This window comes from Electrona antarctica (genome assembly GCF_951216825.1).
Source record: "Electrona antarctica genome assembly, contig: scaffold_223, whole genome shotgun sequence".
NCBI lineage: Eukaryota > Metazoa > Chordata > Actinopteri > Myctophiformes > Myctophidae > Electrona > Electrona antarctica.
In genome coordinates, this window is record NW_027638010.1 from 65,001 (window position 1) to 77,322 (window position 12,322).

Here is a 12,322-nt window from a genome sequence, read left to right on the forward strand (position 1 = left end):
TGGGGAACTTAAAGGTGAGGTGAAGTCTCTGGAAAAAAAATTGGCTAAGCTCGAAAATGATTTTAGAGCTTCCATAGCCAGTTCAGTGAACAGGGAGGCCCACCTAAGGCAGTCCATTGAATCTACTCTCACCAGACTAGGAGAAGATATAAGGGCAGACATGCAGAAACTGGAAAGGGATACAGTAAACTGTTTGTTACGCAGGGACGACAAGTGGAAGAAAGACCTTGCTAGGGCAAGACCTACTAGTACACCTGTAGCAAGCAGACCCCTAGAACTTTCCACAGATGTCAGCCCCATAGCGCCCCCTATACCATATAGTCAGCCTGGAGCGCATTCACTCTCCTCTCCGTCTTACTCCAAACCCCCGGTGCGGCTGGAGTTTCCTACGTTTGGTGCCACGACTGAAACTTCCGATGTCCTTGCCTTCATTGAGCAGTGTGAGACCTTCCTTGCCTTAAGACCCCTCTCCAACCGGGAACTTTTGGGAGCCCTGTCCTCCGTCTTCAAGGGGCCGGCACTCAGCTGGTGGCAGGCTGCTAAAAGCCAAGTCCACAATTGGGTCTCATTTAAAAATGCCTTCATGTCCGCTTTCCTCTCCTCTGACTACATGACAGAAGTGGAGGAGAGACTGAGGTCCATGGTGCAGAAACCAGAGCAATGTCTCAGGGACTTTGCATACGATTATCGTGCACTGTGCCTCAAGTGGAAGCGAGACATGCCAGAGGAAGATATAGTGAGACGCATCTTGAGTAACATCAACCCTAAAGTGGCTGGCTGCCTGCGGGGCACTGTGACGACAGTGACCGAGCTAGTAAAGGTGGGGTCCATGGTGGAGAAGGACTTCTCAGGAACCCAGGACTACTGGCAGAGGGTGAAGGCGAGTACTGACAAACAGGGTAAGGAGAAGAAGAAACAGTCGGCGAAGACCATAGCAGAGCTTTCTCTAGTGCAACACAAGAGCTGCAAAAAGAAAGAACATAAGCTCCTGTTGGTCCCAGTTACCATCAAGGGAATCCCAGTAGAGGCAGTGGTGGACACTGGGAGTTCTTTCACCCTGATTAAGGAAAGTCTGTGGAAGCGAGTCATGCTACCAGACGAAACCTTACCGGTTGTCAGACAGGGTTTTGTCCTAGCTGATGGCTCAGCTCATCAGGCCCTGGGCAAGAAAGACCTCGGGTTCAACTGGCATGGGGTGAAAAGAACCATCGACACCCATGTGATGCAAGATCGCCATCTTGTGTTCCCACTGATCCTTGGGCTAGATTTCCTTGCCGAGACCGGTGCCATTCTTGATCTGGCTAAGAATAGGTATGGGTTGAAGACTGGACAAGGTTATACCTATTATCCTTTCTTAAGCCAGAAGGCCAACTCCAGCTTGTGGGACAAGTCTCCCACCATCATCTACCAACCAGGCATCCGCCTCTATTATGCCTTGCCTCCAGGAGAGATGAGAAGTTGCTGGGCCTCTACGGTCAACCCAGAGTTACGGGTTCCTTATGACACGGACTGTCCGGAGGAGCTCCTACAGCTCATGGGTGACTGGCCTGCAGTCACCTCCAGTAAACTGGGGAAGACATCTGTGGAGAAGCACACCATCTTCGTGCAGGATGAAGTGCCTGTACGATGCAAGGCGTATCGTGTGTCTCCACAGAAGAAGAAAGTCATAGAGGAACATGTGGAGAAGATGCTGGTGGATGGGATCATTGAGCCGTCACAGTCAGCTTGGTCATCACCTGTAGTTCTGGTGAACAAACCAGACGGGTCCTACAGATTCTGTGTGGACTACCGAAGGGTGAATGCCAAAACGCTGCCAGACGCTTATCCGATGCCCATCATTCACGACATCCTTGAATCCTTGGAAGGGGCCTCATGGTTCAGTTCCTTGGACTTGCAGTCTGGATACTGGCAGGTGGCGATGGCAAAGGAGAGCAAGGCGAAGACTGCTTTCATTACATCTCTTGGACTTTTCCAGTTTAAGGCCATGCCATTCGGTCTGCGGAATGCGGCAGCCTCCTTTCAGCGGCTGATGGAGACGGTCTTGTCGGAGTTGAGGGGAAAGCTATGCTTTGTCTACATCGATGACATCATCGTGTACTCTCACTCCAAAGAACAACATCTTAGAGACTTGGAATCCGTCTTCCAGAAGTTGCATGCCGCCAATCTCAGCCTCAACATGAAGAAGTGCCACTTTTTCAAACGAGAGCTGATGTTCTTGGGGCATATTGTCTCCAACAGAGGCGTAGAGGTTGATCCATCTAAGACCCAGGCTGTATCTGACTATCCTGTCCCTCGGGATCTGAAGGCTGTACAGCGTTTCTTGGGGCTTGCGGGATGGTACCACAAATTCATTCCCCGTTTTGCCGATATGGCAGCCCCTCTCAACAATCTGAAGAGGAAGGGAGTGGAATGGAACTGGACCAGCCAGTGCCAAGACAGCATGGAAGCTCTGAAGCAGGCGTTGAAGAGCTCCCCAGTGTTGGCGCAACCCAATACATCACTACCATTCCAGGTACACACGGATGCCAGCGAAGTGGGTCTCGGAGCCATCCTCTCCCAGACCACCGACGATGGTGAGCATGTAATTGCTTACGCGTCGAGGGGACTCCGAGGCCCAGAACAGAATTATTCCACTTCTGAGAAGGAGTGCCTGGCTGTGGTCTGGGCTGTGGAAAAGTGGAGGCACTATCTGGAGGGACCAGAGTTCACAGTCTTCACGGACCATGCTGCACTGTCCTGGGCTTTCAACTGCCCGAAGACCACCTCTCGACTGACTCGTTGGATACTCCGACTGCAACAATTCACCTTCAAGGTTCATTATCGGAGGGGCTGTCTTAACGTCGCCCCGGATGCACTGTCCCGTGCTTATGAGCCACTCTCCATTCACTCCTCACCCTGTCTTGTCATGTCCACGAAAAGCCCCTCGGACTTGCCGACCACATTGGCAGAATTGGCGACGGCCCAAGGAACAGACCAGGTTGTGATGGACCTGAGGAGAGACAGCGGTCGGACAACATCTCCACCCGATCGCATCGGCTTCTGTAACCACCAAGGGCTATTGTACCGAAGAGTACCGCTGAAGAACCAGGGAGAAAAGTGGCAGTTGGTCGTTCCGCAGACTCTGGTGGCAGAATTCCTGAGGTACTTCCACGACAATCCGTTGGGGGGTCATCTGGGTCGCCTGAAGACCCTCTTAAGAGTGCTGGAGGTTGCCTGGTGGCCAATGGTCCGGAAGGACGTATGGGATCACACAAAGACTTGTGTGACCTGCCAGCAATACAAGGCAGACAACACCAAGCCGGCAGGGCTACTACAGAGCACTCAAGTCACCGCTCCCGGAGTGATGTTAGGCGTCGACCTGATGGGTCCATTCCCCAGGAGCAAAGCCGGCAACGTTTACCTCTTGGTAGTGGTGGACTATTACTCCAAATGGGTAGAGATGTTCCCCTTGAGAGACAGCAAAACACCTCGTCTCAGCAAGATCCTCAGGGAGGAAATCTTCACCCGCTGGGGGGTGCCCTCGTACCTCGTTTCGGACAGAGGACCTCAATTCACTGCCAACTTGTTGATGGACCTCTGCAAGGCTTGGGGTGTTGTCCAGAAACTCACCACCAGTTACCACCCACAAACCAACCTTACAGAACGCATCAACCGGACATTGAAAACCATGATTGCATCATTCGTCGGCCAGCACCATAACACCTGGGACCAGTGGCTACCAGAGTTCCGCTTCGCCCTCAACACAGCCCAACAGGAAACCACCGGGAAAGTCCCTGCTGAGCTGGCTTTGGGTCGGAAGCTCCAAGGCCCACTGGAGAGGCTGATCAATAAACCACCGTCTCCGGCAGACCAAGCCGCATACAACCTGGTGGAGAGACAACAGAAGATGGCGGAGGAGGTCAGGAGGAGAGTGGGTGTGCACCAGGCTAGACAAGCTAGGTATTATAATGCCCGCAGGAAAGAAGCGCACTTTCTAGCGGGTGACCTAGTCTGGGTCAGGACTCATCCTCTCTCGAAGGCCAGCGACAAGTTCTCCGCCAAGCTAGCGCCCAAGTGGGAGGGGCCAGCTAAAATACTGAGAAAATTAGGGCCGGTGAATTACCGAATCGGATGGAATAACCCACCTGATAAACAGGACACTATCAATGTGGTGAATATAAAAAGGTTCTATGGTACCTCACCCTAGTAGCCGATGGCTGGAGGGGGGGTCTATGTAGCGCTGCCACATATGTTAAAAGAAGGATTTATTTTATTTATGGCATTTAAAAGTGTATGTCACAGATATTGTATAATGGTCCTTAATTAACGCCATCCTTTAAGGGTAATGTCCTAATAGGTTTTATTTTGTTATTGTTTAAGGGGTGTTTTGAAAGCCTATGTTATGATTTGAGGGGATTGTTTTGATTGACGGGTCCGAGACTGTCTGACGCACGTAAAGTAGGCGTTGGTGGCCGGCCCGCGGGAGGAACGAACGAGAGAGGCAAACCGTCCAGGAAGTCCACAGGAGACCTAGACCAGTTTGATCATTATTTATTTAATAATTAACTCTACTCGGAACGCTATAGGTGGAAAATAGCTAAGGCCACACTGCCGCGCGCTGTACTTCACAAGAGAAAAGACTTGGTGAGACCGTTTATATTTTATTTTATACCCCGCGAGGATCCATTGTTGTTTTTTCCCTTGGGAGTCATTACTTTGTGGATTACGTCGTTGCTGGGGATCCCTTTACTTTTTGGATAACTTTTGGAGTAACGTTTTTGGATTGACATTGATTGATTGACACTTTTCGTTTGTTCTGGGACGGTTTGGAGCCGTTTGGATTCACGGAGCGATAAGGAACAATAGGAGCGTGCGGGCGCGTGCGCGAGATGCGGACTTTAATTACTCTTTTCTTACAGACCTATCTAATAAACTATTTAGCGGACGTACGTGCGTGCGTGCGTGCGTGCGGGCGCGAATCGAGGACATTCGGTTCAAAGGGTTTCAACTTGTTTTCATTCATCTGAGTTGGTTGTTGTTTATACCTGGCTGTATTATTATTTCTCCTTTGAGTAGATAAATACTATCATAACTTCATCACTACTTCGCTGTGTTCTTACTGAGTGTGTTTGCTGTCTAATGTCTATTGCCATTCCTGTCATTCAGCATAAATCAATTGTGTCGAAGGAGATCAGTCACTATCCCGTGCTTTAAAAAAGAGTAACAGTTAATTTAATTATTTAATCGTTACAGAACTATAGTATTAGTGGCCCACTGGCCCTTTGACTGAGTGGAACTATAGTATCACTGGCCCTGTCCAGCAGCTTTGACTGAGTGGAACTATAGTATTAGTGGCCCTGTAGTTCCTAGTGGAACTATAGTATTAGTGGCCCACTGGCCCTTTGACTGAGTGGAACTATAGTATTAGTGGCCCACTGGCCCTTTGACTGAGTGGAACGAATACGAGACATCTCACCCCGGTGAGTTGTCTTCACTTTTTGACATGTCGGGGTGAGATGTCCGGGGTGAGATGTCCGGTCAGCTCACCCCGGAAAGTGAAGACATCTCACCCCGGAAAGTGAAGACATCTCACCCCGGTGAGATGTCTTTACTTTCCGGGGTGAGATGTCTTCACTTTCTGACATTGCGGGGTGAGTTGTCTGTACTTTCCGTGGCACCCATTACAGTAGGCATAATTCAATTTCGGATCTAACTATCGGTTCCTACAGACGTGCGCAGTCACGGCTAATTATTTATTTATTTAACAGTAAAATCCGGTGAAACACTTGTAAGGAGTAGACACTGCCACCAGACGGCTGTACAAAGTTGCTAATTAGGTCACATTCTCACCTAATACTTCTGTAGACTCAAATGCGTATGGGCGGAGAATTTGGATTCTTGCATATTTAATTTGATGCGGTTTGCCTTCACACTGGCTGTGTCAGGGAAAGCAAGGAAACGTAGCAGGGAATTTTATCAATGTGTTCAGAAGCCGATGTTAAAAAATAGACTGTTCACGTAAAGTGAGAGTAACGGATGCAGTGTGTCGTCGGAGACTTACTGTGTGTGTGTGTGTGTGTGTGTGTGTGTGTGTGTGTGTGTGTGTGTGTGTGTGTGTGTGTGTGTGTGTGTGTGTGTGTGTGTGTGTGTGTGTGTGTGTGTGTGTGTGTGTGTGTGCGCGCCACTGTTCTTTTTTTTGGGCACATGAACGAGGCACAGCGGAGACGGGAGCGCAAAATGATCCGAAGTTTACAATAGATAGCCTACTCCCAGAGTCCCATTGATGATCCGATCACAATTATTATGCATATTCCATGTTAGCTATACAGTTTATAGATCATGCTGAGCTAAACATGTGTTTTAATTTTGAAGTATTTATATTTAAACAAGATGAAGAAAGTCTCCACTCGGATCCCCACACAGTGACAGACAGACACATTAGACACGCATTAGGATTCGAATGAGCCTTCACACCTGCCAAACGAAGCGAACTTTCGGACAATGATCTTGCTATTGCTAGTTACATTAGCATGTGAGAAAAGTGACAGCCATCTGGACTCTTCTGGAGTAACCAAATTGAGAGGGGTTCAGTTCACATTTCTTCAGAAGTTTGCACACACACACACACACACACACACACACACACACACACACACACACACACACACACACACACACACACACACACACACACACACACACACACACACACACACACACACACACACACACACACACGAGTGACAATGTCGCTAATGATTGCATATTGTAAAATAAATGTCTTTGCAAAATAGCCCTAAAATAATGTGCTGAATACTGTATAATATCACAGTATAACATTTGGCATATAGGCTGCGTGCTATAGTGGAATTGTGGATGCATTGCTTGATCTATACCAAATACTGAGTTAATTATTTCTAAGTATCTCTAGTCTAGACAGGAACATATATATATATATTAGATTTGTTTTTGGCTTTTTGCCTTTTTATACAAGTGAAGGTAGACAGGAACAACCCTGCCTCCCAAGCTAAACATGACTGGAAAGAGGGAGAGAGAGAGAAGGGGAGAGACACGCAGCAAAGGTCGTCATGAACGGGACTCGAACCCGTGACACGCAGTCAGGCCAGAGCCATATTATGTGTGGCATGCGCCTGGACCGCTAGGCCAGCGGGCGCCCGACAGGAACACATATATTAATGATTGCACACTGGATAGCTAAACAAACTCAATTTATTCGGTCTAACCATAACAAGCATAGTTCTAGTAAGTAGAGAGTGATCGAGAGGTTTTTTTCCACATACACAAAGTTACACATTGTAACTCTATAAGTCATTCTGACATTGAGAGCAGAGAAGAAGACAGCTTTATTTAGTTAGATGCTGCAGAAAGTCTGAGTTTTAGGAGACAGAATGAGACAGAAGTGGGTTTTAATGGCCTCTGTGCTATATCAATTTGCTTCAGTGCTGCAGTCTGACTATCTCATGTTTACATTCTTGCATAATTGATAGATTGTACAATTTTTTTTAAGCATTGTTAGAGGGGTGTAACAGTTAAACCCATTCTGGATGGGAACCCCTTTTGGTGTTTTAACTAAGCATTATGTTATACTTTAAGCTATTGAAAAATAGCAGATCTACAAGCTCATAGCGAGTGGCGCGCTACGAGCTTATAGGTATGCTATTTTTGAAAAAATCGTGAAAATGCAGCACACATCTTTGAATATATTCTTTCAGAAGACTTTTTTTTATTTCGAAGTCAGGTCTAAATGGGTTAAAGCAGTACTATGTCACTTTTTAAACAACTATATAGCATTATTATGTCTGATAAAAATTATAAAGTTACAAGCAATATCAATCATCGTTCCATAGAGGTCCCTGACTAGGGGCTTGACTGTGAGTTGCACATTCATCTAATCATATGGGTTTAAATTTTTTCTATACTTAACTTTTTTCTATATTTTTTTGTACAAACTGATGTTTTTCTAAACTTTTGATGTTTACCTAAACTTTTTAGTGTTTTTGTAGCAAACTGATGTTTTTTTTTATTTTTTATGACAACTTTTTACTATATTTTTTAGTTTACATTTTTTCTATACTTAACTTTTTTCTATATTTTTTTGTACAAACTGATGTTTTTCTAAACTTTTGATGTTTACCTTTTTTTTATATTTTTTGTACAAACTGCTGTTTGAACTTTGTTTACAATGTTTCTATATTTAAATAAACTACATTACATTTGACCGTACATTTGACTCTTGTGTTATATTCTTGTGAAATATTCAGTAAAGTATAGCTCAAAGAATACGAGACATCTCACCCCGGTGAGTTGTCCTGACAACTCACCCCTAAACGTGAAGACATCTCACCCCGAAAGTGGCCAAAAGTGAAGACATCTCACCCCGGAAAGTGAAGACATCTCACCCCTAAAAAAGCAGGGGTGAGATGTCTTCACGTTTAGGGGTGAGTTGTCTGGACAACTCACCAAAAGTGGCTTTAGGGGTGAGTTGTCTTGTTACCAGTGGAACTATACAGTATCACTGGCCCTGTCCAGCAGCTTTGACTGAGTGGAACTATAGTATTAGTGGCCCTGTCCAGCAGCTTTGATTGAGTGGAACTATAGTATTAGTGGCCCTGTCCAGCAGCTTTGACTGAGTGGAACTATAGTATTAGTGGCCCTGTAGTTCCTAGTGGAACTATAGTATTAGTGGCCCACTGGCCCTTTGACTGAGTGGAACTATAGTATTAGTGGCCCACTGGCCCTTTGACTGAGTGGAACTATAGTATCACTGGCCCTGTCCAGCAGCTTTGACTGAGTGGAACTATAGTATTAGTGGCCCTGTAGTTCCTAGTGGAACTATAGTATTAGTGGCCCTGTCCAGCAGCTTTGACTGAGTGGAACTATAGTATTAGTGGCCCTGTAGTTCCTAGTGGAACTATGGTATTAGTGGCCCTGTAGTTCCTAGTAGAACTATGGTATTAGTGGCCCTGTCCAGCAGCTTTGACTGTAGCCCTAGAATGTCTCCGTTGTTACATACAGTTGGTACAGTATTCCACATACAGGAGCCCTAGATCAGTGTCGTTACTCGTGGCTGCAGCGGGAGAACGGCGGCATAATGTGATAAATGCTTCATTTGGACTGTAACTCACCCATTAAAAAGACGTCTGGAGTGAAATATTGTCCTCTAGTTTCATATCCATGTGAAAGTTCTGTCATAAAATGTTTGTTTAGTCAAATATCTCCACCTTTTCACGAGCTGCACCCGGACAGATTTCTCTCCGGCAAAGGGGTTTGGAATGACAGCTGGACTTCATTTATCAAAACTTACTTTGATCATCACAAACGTCATCAGGGAAACACAAAGGTTTGGGTCACACAATTGGCAGGTGGTGTGATTAATTACCCAGCACCTATCGCAATGCACCTGCCAATTGTATGTCCCAAACATTTGTGCTTCCCTGGTTAATTTGTGATGACGTATGCGGTAATCAACAGGGATTGTTGGTAAATTCAGTCCATCGATCATTCCGGGCCCTCGCCCGGAGAGAATGTCGTCTGTGTGCAGCTCGTGAAAAAGTGGAGATATTTGACTAAATACACGTTTAGTGCCAGACCTTTCACATGGATATGAAACTATAGAGGACAATATTTCACTCCACGTCTTTGGGATTATTTAATGGGTGAGTACAAACGGAGAGCATTTATCACATTTATGCCGCACATGTTTCATTTGTACCAGGAGTGGTGCTAGCCGCAATTTGCAACTCTAGATTATTTTATAATGGGATGAATCTAGAGTTGCAATACCCTCCATTGACTCCCCACTCATCATTTTGCATTTGCGATCTGCTTGTCTTAAACAACGTTAAACCAACATTGCAGCTGTAGTCCAAGCTTGAATTATTCTCTTTCAATCTGCCGAGCTTGTTTTTCATAAAAATCCCCCGTAGACATGTTATGAGCTACGTTCTGTCAAGAAATTCTGTGCAAGTGATTCTTTTTCTAAGTGCTGGAGTTTGGAAGCGCTCGTCGTAAGTCACTGAACGTCCCTGCATGCATCTGTTTCGCATTTGCACATAATGCAGGAGGCAGCAGCGTGGCCCCTTAATACAAACGACTTCCAAACTCCAACATTTCTTCTTCTTGACAGAAAGTAGCTCATAACATGTCTACGGGGGATTTTTATGAAAAACAAGCTCGGCAGATTGAAAGAGAATAATTCAAGCTTGGACTACAGCTGCAATGTTGGTGAGTTTAACGTCGTTTAAGACAAGCAGATCGCAAACACAAAATGATGAGTGGGGAGTCAATGGAGGGTATTGCAACTCTAGATTCATCCCATTATAAAAAAATCTAGAGTTGCAAATTGCGGCTAGAGAGGTGCAAGCGATCTATGCCTGTGTTGTGATACAGAATTTACGAAGTATATGAATGATCACAGACATTCTAGGTCTACTTTGACTGATGGTCCAGTGTGTGTGTGTGTGTGTGTGTTACCTGCAGTGTGTGTGTCCACATTAAAAGCCATGTCCAGCAGCTTTGACTGATGGTCCAGCAGAGTTTCCAGTGTCTCCATCTCTCTCTGGAAGAGGTTGCACATCCACCCGGCGGCCGCACTGAGGCGCTCCAACACAAACACTCTGACCACACTCACACAACAACAAGCCTTGTTGTCATGCTGCTGTTTCTCCAAAACACACAGGATGTCTTCTCCCACCACTGACGTCATGTGTTCATTTATGGCCAGCCGTACAGACTCCATCTGACACATTTTAGGAGACATGTGGACCTTACCGACCGTTACCGTTATTACAACATGTGGCCCGTTACCGAGCGTTAACCGTTAGAACAACATGTGGACCGTTACCGACCGTTAACCGTTATAACAACATGTGGACCGTTACCGACCGTTAACGTTAGAACAACATGTGGACCGTTACCGACCGTTAACGTTAGAACAACATGTGGACCGTTACCGTTATAACATGTGGACCGTTACCGACCGTTAACCGTTATAACAACATGTGGTCCGTTACCGACCGTTAACCGTTAGAACAACAACATGTGGCCCGTTGCCGACCGTTAGGGTTAGAACAACAACAACATCAACACTACACGCACATACTGCCGGGGCAACTTCCGCATCGACGTCTTTCACGCATGCGCAATGAACAACAACAACACCACGGAGATCAGTGTTGCCAGATCTCGCGAGAGAAATACGGTAAGCAACCAGGTTGGATGACAATTTTTTTCTTTCACAGTATGTAGAATGGGTACATTTCATTATTTCACAGTTTGTAGAATGGGTACATTTCATTATTTCACAGTATGTAGAATGGGTACATTTCATTATATTTCACAGTATGTAGAATGGGTACATTCCATTATATTTCACAGTATGTAGAATGGGTACATTTCATTATATTTCACAGTATGTAGAATGGGTACATTTCATTATTTCACAGTTTGTAGAATGGGTACATTTCATTATTTCACAGTATGTAGAATGGGTACATTTCATTATATTTCACAGTATGTAGAATGGGTACATTCCATTATATTTCACAGTATGTAGAATGGGTACATTTCATTATATTTCACAGTATGTAGAATGGGTACATTTCATTATATTTCACAGTATGTAGAATGGGTACATTCCATTATATTTCACAGTATGTAGAATGGGTACATTTCATTATATTTCACAGTATGTGGAATGGGTACATTTCATTATATTTCACAGTATGTAGAATGGGTACATTTCAAATGAAAGCACAAGTCAATAAAAAATGAAACTGTTACATTGAGGATAAATACCATTAAAGCACTAAATCTATAGTTTACATCAGGGTCCACCATTTTCAATTCATCACAACATTTAAATATGAACAAATAAACCCTTATATGGAAAAAGTAGGAAACCTTGGTCTATGAAAAAGAATACGAGACGGCTCGCCCCTTTGCCAACTCGCCCCAAGCGGCGAAGATCGGCCTATTCATCAGCCTAGTATGAAAGTCTGTGAAAGATTCCACGTAAATTTCACGCTGCCTTCATGATTTGAGTCATTTTCAAAAATCCACCTGTTGGTGGCGCTGTAAGTCTGTGAAAGATTTCACAGACTCCAGGTCTCCAGCTAAATCTTTAACTCTAACAACTAACAAGTACTGTACTTTTAGGCAGACATAGAATAGTACAACAATAGTACAACAACAACAACAACAACAACAACAACAACAACAACAACAACAACAACAACTAATTTCAGTAATGGAGGAATGGAACGCCTTTCCAGAATGGAATTTCAAGTAGGCCTACTGTACTTTTAGGCAGACATAGCAGAAT

General features: G+C 45.1%; 1 protein-coding gene across 2 annotated transcripts in view; it reads right to left on the reverse strand.

The window, feature by feature from the left end:
- LOC306918467 (uncharacterized protein) overlaps window positions 1–11,136 on the reverse strand; it is a 22,261-nt gene extending 11,125 nt beyond the window's left edge. For both annotated transcript variants that reach the window (XR_013789341.1, XM_079531369.1), the window contains exon 1: window positions 10,474–11,136. Coding sequence is in view for 1 of the 2 variants with exons in the window: in XM_079531369.1 (XP_079387495.1) it covers window positions 10,474–10,759 (286 nt within the window). In the remaining variant the exon portion in view is untranslated. The remainder of the gene's footprint in view (window positions 1–10,473) is intronic.
- Window positions 11,137–12,322: the final 1,186 nt, after the last annotated feature.